Source organism: Psittacula echo, assembly GCF_963264785.1.
Source record: "Psittacula echo genome assembly, chromosome: Z".
Classification (NCBI taxonomy): domain Eukaryota; kingdom Metazoa; phylum Chordata; class Aves; order Psittaciformes; family Psittacidae; genus Psittacula; species Psittacula echo.
In genome coordinates this window covers 10,225,929-10,250,306 of record NC_137742.1, presented here as the reverse complement: position 1 = coordinate 10,250,306, position 24,378 = coordinate 10,225,929, and the positions used below count along the sequence as shown (strand labels likewise).

Here is a 24,378-nt window from a genome sequence, read left to right as displayed (position 1 = left end):
GCTTATCCTTTGAGTTTCTAGACACTGCTAGAACAGGAGTGACACAACAAGCATTGCACAGAAGAGCATGACAAGTCTGGTGCTCGCAAAGTGCATCTCCGGAGCCAGTGCTGACTAGGGGAAGCCATAGCAAACTCCTGGTCTAACCCTCTAAACCCAGGATTCTCCATAAGTTCCTTCTCAGTACTGCTTGGTGACCTGCCCAACAGAAGTGACAAGAAAGGAAACACCTTGAGATGTCCTGAACACTCAACTCTGGGAATTTAATACTGAAGTCAGGTTACACACAAGAATCTGCACAAAGCTAACTCAGATACTGAAATCCTGCACATAACCACTTTTACCACACATTTTGTTCAGATGATTGTCCTATTTTTAACAAAAAATTAAGAAAAAAGCTGAATTGGGACACCCTTATTCGGTCAGCTGGCACTGGGGCATTTGGCCCAAAGGCACTTCAACTTGGATCCCTCCAGCTTCTGGGTGGATGCCTTGTCCTAAAGGGCATTAAGCACAACCCTCTCCAGCTTTCCCCTTGGCGCCAGGCCACTGCCCAGACAGGAATGCAAAAGCCCAAGCCAGAAAACAAAAGGAGCCTGACTTCTCAAAGCACACAACTTGGAAAGAACTGTCACGATTATAAATATTTTACACTGGAAAGTGAGCAATCCTCCCTTCCAGCTGAGCACCTTAGGCTGCAGAGGCACATTCCCTCACTGCTGGCTTGGTTTTAGCCTTACTCCACCATGCAGCCAAGAGACAAAAGTTTCAACCAGGGAAAGCAAGGATTCCTCATCATAAACTCAGAGCCTGATAACTAGGTTATCCCCCAAAACCCAGAAGATATGGGCTTAGTTCCATCAGAACAAAGAAGGAACTGAACACAACTTCCAGTGATAAGCCAATGCTGACCAGTACATTTGGCTGAGAGCCACATATTAAATTTCTTGCACAAGCCAAAGCCCTGAGGAGGACACAGTTGTCCCCTGTCAAGAGATGGCAGAAACCCTCTAAGTCCCACTACAAAAGCTGAGCACTTAAAATAAGCAGGGTGGCCCTTAACATCACTCTTTCGCACTGAAGTTGTTGACACTTCAAGCACTCCTGCACAATTTCAGTTCTTTACCCTGCTTACCACAGATTGCTCTAAAATTGTAATAGAGTTATAAGGCAAGATGATATGGAATAAAAATATTGCAACAAAACCATAACAGGGGTTATTTAAGAAGCCTGTATCACCCTTGACTTTAAGAAGAACTCTTAAAACCAAGCTTGCCTAGAATAACTGCATCTGAGAAAGGAAGAACAAGGAATCAAAATTATGAAATAATGGCCTCTCCAGTACCATAGCAAAGCTAAACAACCTCCATATCAGACATCCAAAAGTTTCTGCACGGTTGCAGCATGACTGAACTGAAAGTAGAATAGGATCCAGCAATGCAACTCACAGGTTTCCATAAGAAGGGACACAGATGCTTCGATTTCTTTGTGAATATGAAGCTTCCTACAAAATACTCCATATTTTGGGAAGGAGGTTATCAAGACTCTTAAATGCCTGTCACGTCAAGCTCTCAAATCAAGACCTTTGAAGTGAAACTGAAGAAAAGCTCTGAGCTCAGGGCTGGCAACTGGGCCGATGCGAGCATCCATCTCGGCAAGTTTCCATTCACTGTTCAGCAGTGGAATTATTACCAACATAAAAGTGTTAACAGGTCAGCACAAACAAAGTTTCAGAGGTTGGATCAAGAGTAAACAATACACAAACCACCTGTCTTTTGCTAATTATTGCTAAGCAACATTAAGGCCAACAGTTTAGCAGAATTCAAAAGGGATAAGGTATTATATGGGCAATAAGAACATCCACAATTACATTAGCTAGGATAAAACAGTTTATGAAAGGATTAAAGGAATACCAATCCTTGTGGCATGAGTCAGCCACTATATCATAGATGAATTGTTCTGATTGTTTTGCTTAGCATAGAGCAGTAGAAACCATGCCCATTGTTCTAGCAACTGTTAGCTCAACTGCACCACAGATCAGCCTACAAAACCCCAAATCAAACTAGATTTCACTTGCTCAGGTTCAAGTTCCTCTAGTGAGCTTATTCAACTGTATATTACATTTATCTTTGAATAAAAACAACTCAGGACAAACTTTAGCTGATTTATATTCACAAATGCTTGCAACACATTAAAATAGAATTGAGACATTAAGTCACATAAATCGATGTGACTCACCCTCAAAGGCAGATCATCACAATGAAACACCCAAACCATCACAATGAAACACCTAAGTAAGCTATTTTTTGCTGATTTCAGTAACCAGTTACTACCAGGATCTAGAGAGAGAAAAAAACCACAAAGGTCTCTATCAACAGACTTGCCTTGTCCTGTCCTAAAACAGATCAGCCAGAGAATCAAGATCCTTTTCCATTTAGAAGGTGGTAGGACTACTCACCCATTTTAGAAGAGTTCAACCACTCTGATCTCATACTTTGGACTCCAAGCTTTTGGCCCACTGCAAGTCTGACAGAATAAGGAAAGATAACGCAGAAACAAAGTATTTTTAACAGTCTGCCTTCCTTGCATCTACAAGAGTAGCTTAATTTGCCATTAGCCCCATGAAATGGCAGAGCAATTCAGACAAAGGAGCTATAATTATCAAGTCATCTCCAGCTGAAGTGTCAGCTACCATATGCTCTCTTCAGAAAACTCAGACTACTCATGTGCCTAGTTTATTAAGCTCCCTATATCAAGCTTCATTTTGACAAGAGGGTGGTTTTGATTGTACCAGGCCATTTTGGAATTTTCAGCTGTTAAAATAATCAAAGTAGACAGATAAAAAAGAACAGCAGATCCCAACAGGAGAGCAGCCCCCTGTAAGTACAGCATTCAAAAAGTTTACATAAGGTGACCCAGGTTTCATCCCTGCTCCCTTTTAAAATTAAATATTCTTTGCCCATGATAAGAAATACTTGGAAAATGTACCACTCTACTTCCAGAGGTGATCTGTGGACCTTAATCTGCTGATCATATCAGATAAAGTTCCAGAAGCCTTAAGAAATTTGAAGTCTTGAATCTGAGATTGACATTTCCAGTGTAAGAACACCTGGAAGGGTCAGAGGGAGCTGTGAGACAGGTTAAAAGCTTGCAAACCAGGAAGTGGGAAAAACCAAAATAGGTATTTTTGCCATTGCTCCTTCAGCAAAAGTAAGCACCAACAAAAAACCAGGGACTGCAAATTTTTCATTTAACATTTCAGTACCACAGCAGCTGGTGTCACTCACCAAGAACTTCCCTCTTTTTGCAAGGCTTCAGAAGTCTGATCAGCTATTAATTGTAACACTAGCTTTACCCTGCTAGTAGAGAAAGTTGGAAGGGATCTTACCTACGTTGAAAAGTGTGTCTAAGCAGAAAAAAAAAAAAAAAAGACTGTTTCTGTATCTATAGGTAGGATTTTTCCTAGAAAAAAGAAAACCAGGAAAACGTGTGACAGGAAATTCATCCTACTACCAGTTTTTACCACTTACTGTCCTTTGCAGCAAGAAGTAGCTTATGAGTTTTCTGCTTCCATTTGAACAAAGCTTTGGACTGCAACTTTTCACAAGTCACTACACAAAAAAAGCTCAGAAAGCAGCTACTAGATGAGAGGTGGAAAGCATACATAGAACTTCTCCAAGCACCTGGTGTTCTGCTTGAGATTCAGTGCCTGTAGAAATACCTGTCATAGTTGGCAGTTACAAATATGCTTGTGGCAGCAGGAAACAATTGGCTCAAACTCTGCTCATTTTATTAAGTTGGGCTTTCTCTGGCAGCTGCTTTTTATGCCAATATGAAAGAATTCAGTGCTCCATAAGGAAAGTAAAAGATTAAAACTTGCCAGTTTTACCCACAGAACCACAAAACAGCATGTGCAATCACATGCAAAACACACATGGTAAAATGTCTGAACTTCCCACCACGATAAGCACTACAAGGACCTAAAATAATTCCCGACACAGCTGCAGCTTCTGCAGTTTAGCTCAGACATGGAAAACAATTCTCACACCTACATCTGCTTGCACGCAAGGTTTACTTTGCACTGGGTTTTGCTGCAATATTTGTATGACTACATCAAGCAACAGAGCTGCAAAATGAAACACTCCAGTGCTACCTGAATTCACACCGCCTTCACCAACCACTTTTTTCGGAATGAACATATCCTGGGAGGTCAGTGTTTCTCCCCAAGGATCTTGCTTTATGCAGCAAGAGTGCTGCCAGCCACATTACAAGAGAAGAACCATCAGGGCTGCATGAATCAAGAATCCCACCCCTGAAAACAGCAACTTCCTATTGTAGTCATATCAATTCCCGGTATAAACCTCAAGCTGCTCATTGCTCCCGGTTCTGACAACCCGTCACCATTTCTCAATCTTAACATTTGCTAGCTCTTTTCCTAGAGATATTTAAGTGACTGCAGTTGCCGAGACAACCACTTCATCAACACCAGCACCTCAGCTCATCTATCTTGGGCTTCCCTTCTGTTCACCATGACTTCTAGGAAATCAGCTGCCAGAAACAGTCATTTTGAAGTCTGGCTTTTTTTAAAGAAGGCTTTCAGTAGCCTTTGAGATCTTCTGTCCTGAGAATCTCAAGTTCCTTTCACAGGAACAGATCTGTATTAATTCTACGTTCAGAAGTGAGGTTCTTTCTAGAGCTGGAAGAAGTCTGACGGCTTAAATTCCAACCCACTGAGCCAATGAAGGGGGAAGATGCAATCACAGAGGTATACATCCAAACCAGGTTTATGCACGCCCATGCTGTCACTTTCAATAACTCACTTAAGTCTCCTTCTGTTTTGTTTTCTGTTACCAAGAGAAACAGAGTGTGACTCAGTATTTCTTACACTCATCAAATTCAGCTAGGCCTTGAAATGAAATGACCATATACATGTCTAAGAAAAACAAACACAGAACTTCCAAAAAGCACTCAGTAAACGGATAATCCCCATAGCTATATGCATGTTTTAATTAAGGGAGGCTTAAGCCATGAGACTCTTGTGACATGGCAGCCACAAAAACTGGTGGCCAACTCAGCTGAGCTCTGCAAGCAGCTAAGCAGAAGATCTAATAACAGTTTCTAGGAGTTTCACAACAGTAAAAGTGGGAAGTAAGACCACTCATAGCACTCCTCCCAGTCCATCTATGTTAGATTCCAAAAAGAAGGCATCACAATGTCAACCACAAGAGCTTTGATCAGAATTCATATCTCCTAAAACAGGGGTTAAGCCAACAGAAACAGTTAAACCAGGTTTGATTAAGTTCTACCACCACCAAGGTGGTAGAACCAGCATCTTTGTACCCTCAGCAGCTGAAGCCATAAGAGCAGATTCCCAAGTCCACATCCTCATGGCCCTTGCTGCTTAGATTTACAGCTGCAACTCTACCAGCTTTGCATCCATTAGCACACATACTGGTTGTGGTCTAACCATGGCAACGTGGGATTAAGCACGGGCTGAAAAACCAACTAGTAAGCTAGGTCAATTCACAACTGGTATTAAATATCACGCTGTTGCTACCAGACCACTACTGCGCTTGAGACAGGTCGAATGTGCCATTGCTGCATTGCAGGCATACTTAAATACTATAAAATTACCTCAACAGTTTAGTACTGCGAACCTTGGTGGTTTGCCATGGTTAACACAGTGTCATTGGAGAAAGCCCTGAGTTTTCCTTTCACCGTACCTATTAATACAAGGTTAACAAAACAGAGCAGGAAAAGACTTTATATTCTGCCTGAAACTCTAACTCTACCTGTCAATCACATTAAGCTGTGACCAGAGTTCTAGCATTTAAGTATTACACAACAGTATTTATCAATGCATTTATAATTAAATCTAAAAAGCCCCTGGCAGTTTGAAACACCCAGTTCCCTTTTAGAAGGAACGGTACCTGCAGGTCAGTTGTGCTGTAGTTTTCTATTTAAAGTGCTTGCTAAGTGTAGAATTTGGCTTTCTGCCTATGTGTTTTAAGCTCAGTGTTGTGGTACAGCCTGGGTAATTGCACTACGGGTGACAAGCACAACAGAACTTGGAGGCATGTCAGTAATATAGTTTAAACCCCATCTTAACTTACTAGAACCAAATCTTGCCCTGTGAATGTGCCAGCTCCAGGCTGTTTCCCTGGCCATGCTATGGAGCTGCGAGCCATTTCACACTTCCACACTTGACATCAAATCCCGTATGCCTGTTTTAGTGTGCTGAGAAGCTTTATCTTGAACCTGATCTTCAAAGTACAGGAGAAAAGAAAAAGACCTGGGGTAGCTGTAGTAGAAGTGCTGGAGCAATTAAGACAGTACAAGAAAGAAATCCCAGAGGTGGGAGGTAAATAAGCTGGGTAGCTCTGAAATCAGTGCAGATCCCTCTGACATTTAAAATGACAAGGCAGCCAAGGCATAGCTTTGCCTCCTCCAACAAGAGGTATACCCAGACTCTCCTCAGTACACTCTTTCTGAGAATTATTTGTGCAGCCTGCATAGGACACATCTCCCCCAGCAAGCCTACATAGCCATCAAGTCAAGGCCTGGGTTTCTCTTCAACACCAGGAATGTCCCCCTCCTCCCCCAGGTTAAGTTACACAACCCCAGCTTTATTTTTTGCTCTTAGAGAACTGCCGCAGCTGCCTCGTGGACAAAGTCTGCGCAGAGGAGTGTGACTTGTCAGTACATCAGGATCCACGCTGGGGTGCTTCAGGAAACTGCTCAGGTTTTTATTTTTAAAAGCCAGGAATAAGCAGAAGCTCCTATTCCAAAAATCTCCGCTTTTGTGTTTAAGCAGCCTTAAAGCTACTCACTTGACAATTTCTTCAGCTACTCCAAATTTAAATACCGTACTTGTAAACACACAAGTTGGATTTGTTTTGGAAGAAAGCTTTCCCATGTGCTATTTATAAAAAGCAAAATGCTTTCTACCTACAGATTTAGTCAACTACGCTATTATAAGAGATACCATTTTTACATAAAAATGTTAATTTATCCAGGATCATGAATACGAACCATTGCAGATAGAAGACTTCTAGTCCGCATCCTATCTACTGTTCCTGCTGACAAAGAACATTTTGGCCCTACCTTACATCCAAAGGTGTACAAAGCCCCCGTACTTTTACATGACTGTTCTAACACTAGCCCTGTGTCTTTCAGATGAGCACCTCTTACAGTCATCAACAGATCTGGAACAATGCATGGCATTGGCTCTCATCTTGCTTGTGTAGCATCCGCAGACTGTTCTCGACAAGTGCCATGCTTCACCCACACAAAGGGCCTAACCGATGATGAATTCTGGATTGTGCATCCCTTTCACCCAGTCTAACATCAGATCCTAGCAATTTGTGTTCAGAGTAAACGTGACACAGCAATATTTAATATCTTTACTAAACAAAGCTCAACTAAACACATACTGAAGAAAGCTTGTTGGCTGCCACCCAGCAGACAACAATGGTTGGTTGGTCATAAAAGCATCTAGTTACAGACACCTTTCTGGAAGAAGCTGATTTCCCATAACCCTCTTATTTCAAGTTCGCATCTTCTAGTTATTAATCTGCAAATTAAGATCCAAATTCAACACACCAACCAAGCATTAACAGTAGGCTTTAGGTCAACCTAAATTTTGTCCTCCTTGTTTTTTCTGTATTACTACCGTTGCTCCTGAAAGTAATAAAACCAAAATCCGTTACGAGAATAGGGAATCTCCTTCCCTGTGTCATCATTATGTTCGTCTGCTACAAAACACCTCCTTCCACTATATTTAAAATAGAGTTTAGATGACAACAATGCAAACCCCACTATTAATACAACATTTGTTCCAGGAAAAATACTGTATCTATTCTTTCTAGAGTACAGAAGTCACTGCTCTATAATTAACAAGAGAAGGGAAGAAAACCTCAAAAGTTACACCCCCTGCCACAAACTAATGCATGCTGATCAAAACAGCTAGGAGATCCCAAGTAAATCGGTGCATGCAAGAGTTAAAGATACAACAGAACTGATGCAGATGCCAACACTCGATGTTTCCTTCTGTTCACTAACCTTCAACCAGAGCTTTGCTAGGTTTGCTTAAGTGTAACTCACAGGCTTTCCCTACTACCAACAGCAGGCTTACATTTGTTTTAATAACAAACTACCTATCTTAGAAGTATTAGTTAGGAATTTGCAGGTCAAAAATACTTTACTGTTCTCTTGGAAGCAGGCAATCCACATGCTCAAAGCCAATAGCTGCAGAGGGGAAGATGAAATACAACAAGGCCAAGACACCAGGAGCTTCCATCAGGTCACACAGAGTGACCTTATGTCAGCCCTCAGTTATGCCCCAAAGTACAGTCAGTTCATTATAGGAAGAGATGAAAGAAGAGGTAGATGCTTGAGAAGGGCTCAGATTCCCAGAGACTCTAAGACAAATGAAGAAGCCTGGCAGCATTATGACGACACATCTTTTGTGGCCAAGCACACCAGAACCTTCCTCCATGCTTCTGCCATTGAATAGAGCAGGCGGGATCTGAAGTATGGTGCACACACACCAACAGTTGCTAAAGATGTGCCCATAAGTGACACTTCATTACATCCCCATGAGGCCTGGGAGCAGGCAATGCCATGCTTTGGGACAGTTACTCACCATCCTTACCCCAACCTGACTTGATCCACCACTTAGCAGCATGCCTGCAACTCCCAGCAAGAAGCTCCCTGGCTAAGGCAGGCAGCACAGACCTACAGCAGCCAGCCTAGCTGTGGCTAGCTTTGATTTTCACAGCTTCTGTTGGTTGCCAGCATGCTACTTTATTGTCCCTCGCAGGCAAAATACAGTCACTGGTCAGAAGAGCCCAAGCATAAGTTTATCGTTCACACCAGAGACATAAACCAAAGTGAACAATCAAATACATAGCAGGTGTTGGATAAGCCTGCAAACTGAATAAAAATTAACAATGATTTGCCCAAGCTGAACATTAAGCAGGTTGCTTCAAATAAGTGAAATCAGAGTATCACCACTAAAAGCCGGATTTATTCTGTAACATCCAGAAGAAAGTTGCCAAGACCAGCAGCCTTCTTACCCAACTGGCTGCTACAAATTCCTTGGTAGCAACCAATGCTACTATTATCTCTTTCCAACTGGAGAATAGCCATGGATGATATAGGTTCAAGATCTCGGCTATTATTGCCATTAAAAATAGATCTCCAGAGTGACTCCCAAGGCTGGTCTTTAGCTCCTGATGAGTCTGCCCATAAGACTTCGAGGGTCAAAACAAACTTCAGTATTAACAAGCTCTTAAAAATAATTTATCCCCTTCTAAAATGTAAAAGCCCAAATGTTCACAGCCTCAGTGAAGTTCACCTCACCTATCCAGCTTCCCACAGCAGCACCACTATTGCTGTATTTCAAGCAAACAGACTTCTTCCACATAAATGAAAAACTGCTACCAACCAGGAGGGGTAAGTGAGATTTCACAGAAAGCGCATTAGTCAAATTTTGAAAGCACAAAAGCTTTCAGGTTTCTGGCAGACACCAAGAAATTGAAATCATTCCATATGCTGGTCTCAAAGCTTCATTTTTCAATGCTTCAATGGAGATCATTCAGTGGACCTCCCAACAGCTCACCTAGCCTGTCCTCAGGAGGAAAGGGTCAAGATAACCATGGTAGTAGTCAGCTCCCAGCTGTTTCTCTAGGTCCCCTCTGATTCAGGTAATGTTATTATGTATGCTAAGAAGCACAGGTAGAGATTTCCAGTTCTGATACTGCCTGACCACAGAGGATTGTGTGCAATTAGGTCTTGTATGGCAAAAGGAGAGCAGCAACACAGCCCACCTCCACCATTGGAATAAAAAATGGAAAGCTTTCTGTTTGGAAAGATTGAGCACTGTCAGTTTGCATAATTTTTCCATTTTTTTGGCTCTATTTCCCTGAGATTGTACAGAATGATCCTTGGATAAGGTAAAATTCAACATGGTTTTCTCTTGGATAACAATGCAAAGAACTGTGCCTCTTGAAATTTCTTGCCTGTCTGTTCAAAAGATAGTAACTAAAAGCATGTAGATAGCTTTAGATCTGGTTCATATTATAGGAATTAGTGAGCGGTTTTGACTGTGTAGTTAGAAGGGCATTCTTTTTCTTTTTGTGTAAAACCTGAAGATCTCCAGTATTGCAGCGATGTTACCAGTGTCTGAGTGTAGGACCACATCTGTAACTTCTCAGAAGCTCATATGTGTTTTTACCTCAGTGTTTCTGAAGTCTTGCTTATGCTGCCTGCTATTTTATATAGTAACATATTCACACTGGCTATCCCCTCTTTAATAGCACTCTAGGTCTGCTCATTTTGCGTCTAGAGGGTAAAGAATGCTCCCAAAAAAACACTTGCAGAACCTTAACTCTGATCTTTGACATGCAGTTTGGCTGTGTAATCTATCGTTATCATCAGGTTTCATAGTAATGAATAGTATGGACTAAACAGTGGAGATTTTATGTTGAATTTAAGGGTAACTGAGCTAAAGTTGGAAATGTAGCAGGGTTACAGAAAGATTGCAGTGTGGATGGACTAGAGGTTATGTGACTCATAACATAACACGTCTTCCTATAATCTCGGCTGCGCGTGATCAGATGTGTGCATACACATATGCACGTGCACAAAATTAGCTTGCTATTTCCAGAGTGCTGCTTCATTTTTAAAACATTAGTGGTTTTTCCAGCATTATGAGTTAGAGGAACTGCAGTTAATCTTACAAAGCTTTTGCGGTAGTGACTTACTGAGAATGTCTCATCTTACCAGGCCAGTTTAATAGTAGTAACTTTGGCATTGTGTACCCTCCCTGAAGCACTAGTAGCCAAGATGAGCCAAACTGATTTACTTCTGAAATATTTAAAATGCATAAATATTTGTCCAAATGTGGCCTACAAATAGGAGAAAAATTATAACGTTATAAAATTATACAAATAGGAGAAAAATTATAAAAAAATTATAAACAACTGCTGAGTTGGAGTACATGCAGGATATTTTGGAATCTTGCATGATGTGAAGAAACGTGACCTTAAGACTTCCTGGATCTTTAGGGCTTTTTTAATAGAAGCTATCACCTGGAGAACAAACAATGTAAACGGGCTACCTTAAATAGGTGACACTTCCAGGTATCATACTATTTGTGACTGACAAAGAGAAGGCTGAGGGGGAGGTTGGCTGTGTCTTACTCCGTAAGGTTTTAGTACTAAAAGCAAGACATGATGCCTTCCCGTTGGTCTGTTTTGTCATCTTAAAAGTACACAAGTAATTTAGAAATTCAGGTAAAGGGCTTTTGCTTGGAAGATGGAACTTAAGTTGACAGCAGTAGGGACACGTTTGTAATAACTTGGGGAAGAGTCACATAGCTATGTATCCTAGTTAAAGTTTAAAATATGTTTTAATGTTCATTGTAGCAAAGTATTTGGAGGATTGAGATGCAAACCCCTTTGCCACAGTACTGGAACAGTGTAAGGACCAGCATTTAGTCAGTTGTGCCACTTGGGTCAATTCTTGTCCAAAAGACACTTGCCCATTGTGGGAAAAAAAGTCTTGGCCTTATATTAGTGTTCAGACATCTCTACAGGTAGAAACCTTTCACTATCAGACCTAGGCAAAGGCTGAAATAATCTTCTCTTCTGCAGTACCCTTTTTGCCCTTATCAAAACAAAAGCCATACAATGGAGTTGCTCTGACCTACAATACATTCTATGAAGACGCATTTGTGCTTGTATAAAGTCTACTTGTATAAGCTTCCAATTCACGCAATGTAAGCTACACTGTTGTGCAAGTGCTTGCTTACCTTGTCTAGAATAATTATCCATAAAAGCATTCACCTTTATGAAAAGAATGGGCTGCTTATAATGTATTGAGAAAAAATGAATTCGTCTCAGTGCTCCCAATTATTTCTCTTGCAGAATAGTAACTGTACCCACATTTAGTAGCTGAATGCCTTTCAGTGGTGCATTAAGAATATAACTTGAGAGGCTAACATCCCTTCTGTACCTTTTAAGTACCTTGTAGCTATTATCTAAATCCTTCTAATTTGTCATTCACATGGTAACAAAATGCCCATACCCTTATGCTTCAGATTAATGTGCATAGTACTTTCCAGTTAAGGTGGAAAGAAAAGGCCTTTTCTACCCTTCATGAAATTGCCACTTCAGGGGACCTCTTCCTAACCTCACTTTTTGTTGTTGTGCCCATGTTACTCAAAACTAAGCAAAAAAGGCATTGAGGCTCCACTTTTGTTGAAAACTTTGTGTTCAAATTCAGTGGATGATGTAACGTTTCTTCTCTTGTATAGTTCTGTAATTGTCAAGTGACTTTACTGAGACAACCACAGTCATGTTTAAACAATTCTCTATAGAGGACCTGTTGTCACATTTTTTTTTTAAAGAACTTCTAAATGAAACTGGACATTACATTACATTTTGGATAGCTCACAGAGGTAGCCATCCAAAAACCAATATGCAACAGCAGAATTAGGGTCAATCTGGCATTCCCCAGGCCTGAGAGTTAGAGATTGTAACTGTACTTATGATCAGTGAGCCAACATCTGAAGAAGTTTCTTGCCTCCCTGCCTGCAGGCAGCTTAGCGGCTCTTTGGAGAGATAGCCTGCTCTAAATGGGAGCTCTTCACACCCAGAGCAAGAAACTCCAGGCTCTATAAACTCACAGTTCTATATCCCTTTTCCTGCATCAAACCTCTGATGATTAGCATCATTGATACCTAAAGGCAACAAAAACTGGAACAGTAAGTACACTGAGGGAAAAGCTCTGTTCTACCTTGCAACGAACATAGAGGCCCATGGAAGCCAGCTTTTGTGCTGAGTACCACACATTTTTTCCTTGGCACCAAGGAATATTTTTGTGGAGTTAAATGCTCTGCCAGTTACATAATTCTAAGTGCTTAGGAAACTGCTATTTACTTAATTTTAAGCTTTCTGGGAAGTCGCCTACAATATCAAACTTTTAAACATGGAGCTCATTCTTGCCATCCATCAGTTCCATATCAATTGCCTGCTCTGAAAAAAGTTATCCCCATATATTGCATATTACTTTGACATCAAAACAAATCACTTGTAAGAAGGTGAGATCAAACAATACAGAACTAAACAACATACAGTTAATGAGTTAAAGAAAACTGCAAAGAAAGCAATGCCTTGACAAGTATTTACCACCCAAATTATTTGAGAAAACTAATCACAATGCTTGAGTTTTCTTCTCCCCTTCTAACTTGTGTGTCAAGACTTGCTCCTTCAAGTAGCAAAAATACCTTATGAAATAAATTGCCTTAAGAAATCAAATAGCAACTCTAACAATGCAGTCAATTTTTCTTGTTTCCTTTCATGTTAGGTACACTCATTTTCATCTACCCAGCCTAAATTCTATTAAGACAGGCTGAGAGAGCTAGGCTTGTTCAGCCTGGAGAGGGCTCCAGGGACACCTTAGACCAGCTCCCAGTGCCTAAAGGGGCAGACAAGAAATCTGGAGAGGGACATTTTACAAGGGCCTGCAGTGGAGGACAAGAGGAATGGCTTCAACCTGACAGAGGGGAGATTTATTTAAACATTAGGAAGAAGCTGCCCACTATGAGGGTGGTGGGACACTGGCACAGGGTGCCCAGAGAAGCCGTGGCTGCCCCATCCCTGGCAGTGCTCAAGGCCAGGGTGGATGGGGCTTGGAACAACCTGGTCTAGTGGAAGGTGTCCCTGTCCGTGGCAGGGGGTTGGAACTGGATGAGCTTTAAGGTCTCTTCACACTCAAACCATTCTGTGATTCTAAATCACATCTGACTGAGCTTTTAATATTGACTCTTGATCTACATTAAATATGCTTCTTGACAAAGGATACTTGGCCAAACCATGCTCCTGAGCAGCGCTATGTGTTTAATAATGAAGTACCTATTTGTGTAATTTCTCACTTTCACCTACCCTGAAAGGCTGGCTCCCAGTACAGGAATACCATTCAGCTATAAAAAAGATTAGAATAATTTCCTTTATTTAAACACAATCAAAAGCTGTGATGCTAAGGCACAACTGCACCAAACACACAGAGCTCTGAGTAAGCCATCAGGAAACATTTCATAATAATTCTGCAAGTATCCTGAAAACATCACTTTATCAAAGCCTTGGGCAGAGGTTTATCAATGGACAGGCTGCAAAGGCCCAAGACAGATTGGATTTCAAGGCAGAGACTGATCAACAGTCAACTGAGATGATGAAAGTTTAAGCACACACAGTCCTCAGCCATTGAGATTATCACAACTATCACCTAGCATCACCAGACTGCATTATAATAACCCTTGTTGTTACAGTCCCTATTTAAATATCAGCTGCCAAACTGAAGAAGTCCCCTGCATGTAGCACAGAACCCTCTCAGCTGAACAGAAGATGCTTATGGCATGAAGGTGGCATCAATGAACTGCTCATGCACAGTACTGCAAAGTACAGCACAATCCGGTCCTTTACTGCTCAGGCACTGCCTGCAGGACCAGAAAAAACACATTCCCAATATTTTCAGAGCAATTCAGAACTACCACATAGCACAATAAGGTCTGATCTAAAGACCTGTCTTAGCACACCATGTCTTTCCCATCTAACCTAAGAAAGAAGTAACTAGTACTATTGACAACCTGAACATGAATCATTTCATTCTGAGCAAAACCTTCCCTTTGTCACTCAAAAAAAACCTGAGCAGATGAATCAGCTGTTCACAACATCTCAGACGCACAAGGTCTATGCACCTTTCACCCCCAGACAAACTCCAAATGAGTAAGAGACCAAAAATCAAGTTCACCTATTGCAGTCAAACACCTGCAGCCCAACACAACTGATTATGCCAGAAACTTCAGTCAAACTGGTAACTCCCTGTTGACCACAGCTGAAGGACAGACATGCTATTATAACTGAACCTCTTTTGAGGACTTACAATAATTGGCCTTGTGCTACTTTCACCTTGATGGCAGGGAATGAAAGGTAACCAGCCATGAAGTAGCTCAGCTCCTTCAAGGCTGGTAATCTGGAACTTAAGCAAAGGGCTGTGCAGAACATTACGGAGCTATTACTGAGTGGGAAGAAAGTGTCTATACAAAGATAAGGTGAAGGTTGACAAAACCTTCACAGCAGATGTGCACCTCCACCTGATCACCTTGTGGGGCTTGCAATTCAGGGCTGCTCCTACCTCTGCTCATAGAAGCTGCTGCCCACACAGTGGTTGCTTTTGAAGGCTGCTGCCGTTTTCCAGCTAGTTTGGAGGCCCTAACTGTAAAGTACTGCAGCAGATATGAGTATGCTGTTTTAGTTGATAAGATATGCTTAGATGCTGTGCTTGAATTTTTAACAAGTCCCTGACTTTATTATAGCCAGCACTGAAGTATTGTTAGCTTACCATTAAAGCAAACATTCAGGGTACTTGTTTTATGTTTCAATTTATCAAATGCCAGAATTACAGGATTAGCAACCGAAATCAGAATCTTTTGTAATGTTGAACTAGTTTTTAAGAGAAGTAGCTCCTGTCAAGGAGATGCAGAGAGAGATCCTCGTTTCAGTTTATTCAGCTAGTTCAACAACCCAGAGAGAAAGCTTGTATTTCTCCAAGAATCAACAAGGTGCCAAAGGCTGCCAACAGCACAAATCAAGCATTTGTATTCTCAACCAACCCTCTCTAACACTTTCTTTATTAAGATCACATTAAACACAGGTTTTCCTCAATATTTATGCTTGCTTTTAAGTAGAAACCTTTGTACTTTCCCTCCAGTTCCTACCCTCAAATCATACCTCAAGTGGAAGAAAATTCCCAAACTCTCATCACCGCAATGTTTAAGAACATTATATCCTGTAACTGCATATTTCTAATCCGCCTTACCTCATTTTATCAAACTAAGAATACAAAACAAGATGAAGCTAGATATCCAAGATACCTGAAAAAAAATCAGATGCTGATATGAACTAGTGCTCACCTTGCATATACTGAATATAGCATAGAAGTCACCCCACCAAACAAAGTTTAGGGTATTAATCTTCTCTTTAAATGATTCAGTAAGTCTCACACATATAAAGATTTGCCTGAAGGCCCAGTACAAAGAAAGCCAAGAACATCACTTCTCAGGACAAGACTGCTTCTCCCTAGGGACAGAATGAGGGTCTAAGGCCACTTTTTCAGTAGCTCAGATGTTAGGATGCATCACCACAGATTAAATGCTACCAAAACAAAAGTAACACTATGCACAGCTCCTTATGGATGAAAGATGAGACAGAAACAATATGACAGACTTCAGCTTGCAGGGAATCTTGTGTGGAAGGGTGAAGGCACCATGAGACCTTAGTTTCCCAGTTTCAAACTAAGTATCACAGGATGGGTCAGAAAAGTTTAGAAGAAAGGCACAACATTTCAAGGACTGAAAATACCAAAAAGGAAAGCATATTCATAACACCGAGGTAAGGCAAGTGGCAACCCTGCCCCAATCTACACTTGTTAGCACACATCCCCAGATTATCTCTAAGGCTTCTTTCCAGGAACAATCAGAAATGTACGGTCCAGAGACCAGCAAACAAAGATTCTGACCCATTGTGATTTCTTTGAGTAAGAATGGGTGAGTAATGTAAGTGCAGGAAGAGGTCACCAGGACATTTGGGTGTAAAAATGACCCAGTTACCAACCGAAGACTAGAGTGACTTCCTGAATAAATAATAATGGAGGTGAGTCTAAGAATATACCTATCATACCTACATGAGTAAGCCAGCCAACTCATTACAAAAGGCAAGCCTTGTGCCAAAGCCTCCTCTTCCTACAAAACAATGAGGCCAAATTAAACGTGACTCAAATCTATTATTCCCCAAGCTACAGGTTATTTTAGTTTTGTGGAACAAAGCTCTTAAACCTTGACCCAGAGAGGCCAAGAGGCACTGAGGATGCACGTTAGCCAAGCAAAGAGATCATACAAAACTTCTTTTCTGTTTGACAGAAGCCAAAGGGCACGAAACAGGAGATGCAGCAGCCACTACTAAAACGATTAACTCCTGGGACAGGCGAGCTGAAAGGGACAGTATTTTGCCAGAGACCAAGTGGACACCAAGTCCAAAGGGATACACCCAATGCAATGTATCTTCTGTAGGGCGAGGTGTTGGAACCCTCATGGCAGAGGGTTGGAACCAGACGATCTTAAGATCCTTTCCAACCCTAACTATTCCATGGTTCTGCAGATACCAAGGGGTTTTAATTCTTTAAGACAGACATGCAATTCCTCCTCCAGTTGATTTGAGACTTTAAGTCTGCTCCTTTCAGTTCCTTTCTGGGACAGTGGTGCCAGATTCCTTGCTTACTGTATTTACAGGAGGGGAAACAACCACACAAGGGTTTTTTTTATTAACAGGAAGGTTGAGAGAGGAATTGAAAGCATTTATCCACCTTCACCAATCACATATTACCGTAGCCCTTTGAAGGCTGCCCTCTGAAAGGCTGGAGAGGAAGAAATGGAAAACAAGGAGAAAAAACATAATCGCAAACCCCTGAAATCCTGAAGTTTTGAGAAAAACACAGCCTTTATCCTGAATTAGTCATCGTACACAGGATGCTGCTGCGTGAGGAGCGGAGCTATCGAGACATGAATGGGAAGCCCCTTACTTTGAAATAAACAAACACAGACCAGAGCCAGATGGACAACCCGGGGATGGCGGAGAACGAACCTGCACCCTGCCGTAAGGTACCTGCCCTTCTCTGGGGTTAAATAACAGAGCAGAGTGGGCTGCGGTGCGGCCCCCTTTCCCTAGAGCGCATCCTGAGGGACAGAGGAGGGGAGGTCCCGCAGGCCCCCGCCCGGCCCTGCGGACCGTCCTCCGCCGCCGGCAGCACCACAACGGGCCTCTGCGCTCCCTCCTCCCGCAGGCCCGGGCCCCCTCCGGCGGGGGTCAGAGGGGCTGGCAGCGGCCGCGGACCCGCCGCCCCACCGGGGCCCCTCCGAGCCCGACAAAGAGGCCCGTCAGGGCGGCGAAGGGGGGGTAGCGCAGGCCCTGGCGGCGGCTGCCGGGGACCACCGCGGCGGCGGGAGGCCCGTTCGGCCAGTGGGGCTGGGGTAAGACTGTACCTTGAAGTACCCGCCCTCGTAGAGGGTGTTGGGGGGCCCGAAGATCGCCACCTCCCAGTTGTAGAGGTCGGACTCATCGACCAGGGTGATGCGGAAGCCCTCCACCGGCTCCTCCTGCAGCGACTTCAGCTCCAGCATCAGCGCCTTCTGCGAGCTGCTCATCTGCTGCTGCGCCATGGCGCGGCGCGGCCCCCGCCGCCGCCGCTGCTTCCGCCCGCTCCCGCTGCTCCGCTGCCGCCGCCGCGCTGCCCCGCGGGCCCCCGCCCCTCCCCGCGCTGACGGACGCGGACGCCGCCGCCGCCGCCGCCACTTCCTTTTGTGACGGCGCCCGCTCACCGCTGACCTCAGCGCGCCGCGCCGCGACACGCCCCCCGCACGGCAGGACACGCCCCTTATATAGTAAGTCACGCCCCCTTCGTGTAGCAAGCCACGCCCCCGACCGGCAAAGCCACGCCCCCACCGGCGGGCTTAAAGAGACAGCGCTCCCAGCCGCAGCGCCGGTGGGTGGGTGTGTGGTCCCGGTGCCGCGGTAGCCGCCCGCCCCGAAGCCATGTGTTGGCCTGCGAGTGTGGCGGAGGGGCTGGGGCTGGCGGCGGTCACGGGTGGGCTCGGCCAGGGCACGGTGCTACGTGGTCAGAAACAGTCCCGTTTTGTACAAAGGATGGGATTTGAGCAGCGGTTTCCCTACGGATCGCTCGAGCGGCGGTAGGAGAAGAACAGGCATTACACCATTCCTGCAACCCACGTGTTATTTTCACGTGGCTTCACATGTGTGCAAGGTGCTCCCAGCAGAAAATGCAGTTTCCGTCCTTCGCTCCCTTCCCCAGACTGGATAATGGCGAAACACGTTTGCAAAGGTGTTGAGGTACATCGACAGGTGAATGTGAACAAGCACCCGTTCGTTAGGGAATCTTTAGTGAATAATGCAAATCCTATTCGTTATAAAAATAAAGAAAAATGAGAAAGGGATTACCCAGGAAGAGGACACACAGCACAGCGCAACCCCAGCTGCTGCAAATCTGGGTTCCACTTCTGGAAAGGTTAACGCACACAGGACCACTGGGCTTGCAAGCCGGGAATCTTATGTTTGACAGGGCAGAAGAAATAATATGGATAGAATCAACTAGACTGGAAAAGACCTTTAAGATGTTTGAGTCCAACCATTAACCCAGCACTTTCTAATCCACCACTAAAACCGTGTCACTAAAGGCTGCATCTGCACATCTTTCAAATACCACCAGGGACGGTGACTCCAGCACTGCCCTGGGCAGCCTGTTCCAATGCTTGACAACCCTTTCAGTGAAGAAATTGTTCCCAGTATCCAGTCTAAACCTCCTCTGACACAGCTTGAGGCTGTTTCCTCTTGTCCTGTCACTTGTACTTGGGAGAAGAGACCAATCCCCCACCTCGTTTCAGGTAGTTGCAGAGAGCCCCCCTGAGCCTTCTCTTCTCCCTCACCCCCAGGTCCTTTTCCATGAGCAACTTTCCAGATACTCTTCCCCAAGCCTGGAGTGTTGCATGGGATGTGACAGCCCTGACAGAGAAAGGCTGATGTGTATTCCTTGAATCAAAGAGTTAATATGGTCCTAACAGGATTAATTTAAACAAGCAATAGGCTGTGATGAATTCTGAATTAGTTGTAATGTCTCCCCAGAAATGTCAGATTTATTTGAAAGAAATCTCTGTTATCTGTGGACTTGTGGTTACATAAAAATTGGAGATGAATAAAAGTGAAAATGCCTGAATGTAATGCATGTGGATTTGGATTACATGGAGTGCAGGGATTAAATGGTAAACAATGCTGAGGTGCTGCTGCATAGAGAGGGACTGCGGAGCATGTATCACTTCCCTGGGCAGCCTGTTCCTGACCACCCTTTCCGTGAATAAATTGTTCCCAATATCCAACCTAAACCTCCCCTGGCACAGTTTGAGGCTGTTTCCTCTTATCCTATCACTTGCTACTTGGGAGAAGAGACCAACCCCACCTCACTCCATTCCCTTTCAGGTAGCTGTAGAGAAGTCTCTGCCTGGCACTTGGCAGCCACAGCTCCTTCTCCAGACCTTCGCCCAGGGGGGAGAGCAGGGGGCAGATGGTCCTCTCCAGGCACCAGCTGCTACAGGACAAGTTCACTGCTGGCCCTGTGGTGAGCACAGCATCCTCCTCCTTGTCCCTGCAACTGCTCCACTTGCCCTCTTCCTGCTTCTTGGGGTCTCGACAGGGAGGCCCCCATCTCCTCCTCCAAAGATGCTCCAGCACCAGCAGGGTACCTATTCCAGGGCTTGTGACTGCCTCCAGGCTGTAAAATACCCCAGCTTGTCATGTCAGGGGTACAGGCGTTTGCAAAATCCCATCTCACCCTTGAAAATGGCAATGTGAAGACTCGCATAGGTTTTCTCATAAGCCAGGATGAGCTCTCGCTCACTGTCATAGGGGTAATCTGGAGGAACATCTCTTGTCCAAACCCAGCTTGTTTGGTTACACTGTGAAAAAGTATGTGTTCCCACAGATGTGCCCCCCTGCAGGCACAGGTCAGCCACCGTCACTCTTTACCACCATGGAGTTGAGCTCAGATTTACAGAAAGATGCTTAATTCTGCTCTTGCATTGTCCAAGCGCCTCTCAAGCACTGACGGGCTTGGGGCATCAACCACCTCTCTAGGAAGCCTCTTTCAGTGTTTTGACCACCCTCTCTGCAAATAAATGCTTCCTAATCCAGTTTAAACCTCCCTTGGTGCAGCTTTGAACCATTCTCTGGATGCCAGGGAGAAGAGCTCAGCATCTCCCCCTCTACATCCCCTCCTTAGGAAGCTGTAGAGAGCAATGAAGTTGCTCTTCACCCTCCTTTTCTCCAAGCTAGACAAGCTCAAAGTCCTTAGCAGTTCCTCAGAGGACATTCCATCCAGACCCTTCGCCAGCTTTGTTGTCCCCCTCTGGCCATTCAAGGATTTTCACATCCATCTTAGATGGTCCTGGGTTGATGGATATAATCTTGACAATATGGGATCAGGTTGGCAGACAAGACATGTGAGCTGGGAGCCACATCTTGCTTTACTTCCAGGCTTCCCTGGTGTTAGGTACTTCCATCACTGTTGGGTTTGGCCACATCTGGGCCACATCTGGGAGGGCTCCAGACACAATGCCTTCAGCAGTGCTTCCTCTGGGGGAGAGAAAGCACTTCACCTCTGCCCACCATATCCCACCCAACTCCATGGTGTGGATCCGCAGTCTCCGGCTTCATCCCTGTTCTTCCCAGTCCCAACAGCCCAGTCCTGTGCTGCATTACTCCTCGCTGCTGCACAAACGCCATCAGCCCCAGTCACACCTCCACCTCCACTTCCAAAACACTCAGGTTTAATGTCACAAATCATCGTTATTACCGAATACTTCAGCACCAGCATTCACTTCCAGCTGCCCCTCTATGTGCTCCGTTTTCATTGCTGATAAGTCTAATAATGCATACAAACAGGAACACTGTGACCTTCCATGTTGACATCAGCCAGCAAAGACTTGCTCAGCTGGTGTCTTGGCTCACCAGTGAAACATGGATTTGCTCATGTTCAGAGGAAAATGCTGGGTTGATTCAATGTGCCAGAGCTGACTGCTTTCAGGATCAGGCTGCCCCTATTTCTATGGTAATTGAAACACCTTTCCTTCCAGCCAGCCTCCAGCACAGGCTTTGTCTGAACCAGACTAGTGCCGGGAGAGATGGGAGAAGCGAAGTTTGGAGCTATTCAGGACTTATCTCCACCTGCTGCCTGTCTCAAATGTTAATGAAAGAGGAAATCAAGCAAAGCAGAAAGTAAAGCAGAAAGTGAAGCAAACCCTGGTGTATTCAACAGGGCAGGCTGAAAATTTTCCATCAGGTCTGTATTTAGAGAGAATATTGGTCTTTTTCTCCCCATTTTCTTTTTCCTGCCTGCTACAAAAACATCCACTGCTTGCAGGAGACAGAAACTATTGAAGTAACAGAGGGCTTTGCAACCTAGGCAGCCCCTTCTGAGGCTCATCTGCTCTGCCTGGTGTTCCCTTCCACTAGCCCAGGCTGCCCAGAGGCTGACATGTCTTTCTCATTTATCATATGGCATTTCTCTCCCCTAATCAGCTCAGATACATCTCAATGAAAGGATGAAGCCTTGCTCTCCTCTTCCTTCAGCTGCTCTCCCGTGGATGGTAGCTGCCTGCCTGCAAGCAGGGCTCTCCATGGGGTGTGCTTTGCCACAGACGGTATTGTTTTCTCTTTATCTCCATTTGTTTTTTTCACCACCTGAAGGAATCAATTTGCTCTTTGGGCTCAGAGAACAAATAACAGAGTCTGGTGTAGGAACACGTGGTTTCAGGAATGGGAAGTCTCACCAGGAGAGGAGGAGGCTACACGTGCCATTAATCCAGCCCCCGGCAGTAGAACTTGTAGCTGTAAACTGGACCTCAAGATGCCATTGGCACCTTATGTAAATGTGAGACGAAAACTTCAAGTCCTTTCTGCTTTGTTCTCATCATCTATTTTTAATATCTCCCTTCCTTTCCTCTCTCCTCCTTCCTGTGAGCTGCATTCATGAAGGATGACAAACTGGGAGTTAACTCCTCTGCTTAGCAACAGCAGAAGCTTTGAAAATGCAAAGGTCATCCTGCTGTCACATTAGAGCGTTCCTGCTCTGTCAGCTGGCAGAGTGAGGTGGGGACATGGGGCAGGTCCTCCCTGCGTGACTCCATTCTTGGGGCAGGATCCTCTCACATGATATTCTTCGCCGCTTTATACAATTTCTTTCCTGAATGGCTTAAAGGATGAGACATCTGCTCCTTCCCTTAGGGAACTGGAGCTGTCTGGGCTAAAAGACACCACCATCTCCTCTCCTGCTGCCTTCTCCCTACTCCTGTGCTCTGGCGAGGCATTGGCAGGGATCTGGGGGCTCCGGGCTGGACTTCAACACTGCCTCACCCCAGGATGTTAGATGGATGCTCCTGCGAGGAAGATCAGGGAGTGGGTAGGAAGGTCTGTTCAGCTTACAGCCCCCACAAGGAGCCTTTTGAGACTCAGACCACTGACAGCTATTCCTTGGGCTGTACTAAAACAGAGCAGGACATCTCGATGTCCACTTCATCACCCTTCAGCCCCAAGGCAGTATCAGCTTTTCCTAAGCAGCCCAGGACATGTGCGCCCAAACAGTTCTTTAATACCTGTTCTTCAGACTACCCAATTTGGAGGTTCAATTGCTCTTAGGTCAACATGTCTCTGTGCTTAGCACACCCGTGCCCAGATCTCATCCCATTTCTTCTTGTCCAGACCACTGTGGGGATATGGAAGATAAAGAGAAGAACCAGGATAATTTCCTCCATGTCCTTCCTGGAGTGCTGTTGCTCAGGCTAGATGCAAATCTCCAGCAAAGGCCATACTGGTGTTGGCAGCCCACCATTTCCATTGCAGCAGCACTGATTTCAGTTTCCCAGCCCCATAGGAAACCAGCGAGAGAGTAATCTAGGATTACTTCTTTTATTTACACAAGATACCTCAGTCCCAGACCAGAGGGCAGACAAGCATCATGGTGATGGATCTCAGCCCAGGCACTAATGCCCTGTTGCCAAGGAAAGATTTCCCAAAAATAACCTCCCCGAGCATTTAACATGGGAAATCAAAGTGCAGTTATCTGCTCTGTTGCGCAAGTGAGCGGCACAGTGTTATTGCACAGGGCTTATTCCCACCTCTCATAAAACACAATTGGCATACAAAAACCCTTGCCGTCACACTGGCACCTATATAGCTTCCTACACTTGGGGAGCAGAAAATCTGGGTGACTCAAGGGGAGAAACTGTTAATCTTTGAGAATAAAAGTCTGTCCACAATTCACCTTTTGACTCTTTTTTACCTAAAAATGGGGCTAGCTGATTCTCAGGCAGAACTCATCACAGGGATGAAAAGGTGCTTTAGAGCATCAGTCATCAGCATCTAGGGAGCCTCTTGCATCAAAGCAGCCACCAGCAGAGGAATGCAAAGTTTGGGAGATTCAGAACAAAGCAGAAGAAAAACGAAGAGAAAAAAAGAAAAAATATCTTTAGTGGAGTTGTTTTTTTAAAAAAAAACTTATTTTGATATGCCCTTTTTCCTGCTTGTTTAAATTTGAATGGAATAAAGTTGTCTTTTATTTTTTTGCCTTTCCACTCCAGTTTGCTTTTTTAAAATGGATGAAGTCCCCCACAAGGGTTTGATGAAAGAGTGCCATCGAAATGCCTGCTGCTGCTCTCATTCAGCTGATGAATAAATTATAAGTGCATTACAATGCTAT

The 24,378-nt window shown here is 44.3% G+C and overlaps 1 protein-coding gene across 1 annotated transcript in view; it reads right to left on the bottom strand.

Moving 5' to 3' along the window:
* The window catches only part of UBE2R2 (ubiquitin conjugating enzyme E2 R2), a 51,769-nt gene extending 33,359 nt beyond the window's left edge, over positions 1–18,410 (bottom strand). The window contains exon 1 of the mRNA XM_080637761.1: positions 18,101–18,410. Within this exon, the coding sequence (XP_080493887.1) occupies positions 18,101–18,277 (177 nt within the window). The 5' untranslated portion in view covers positions 18,278–18,410. The remainder of the gene's footprint in view (positions 1–18,100) is intronic.
* Positions 18,411–24,378: the final 5,968 nt, after the last annotated feature.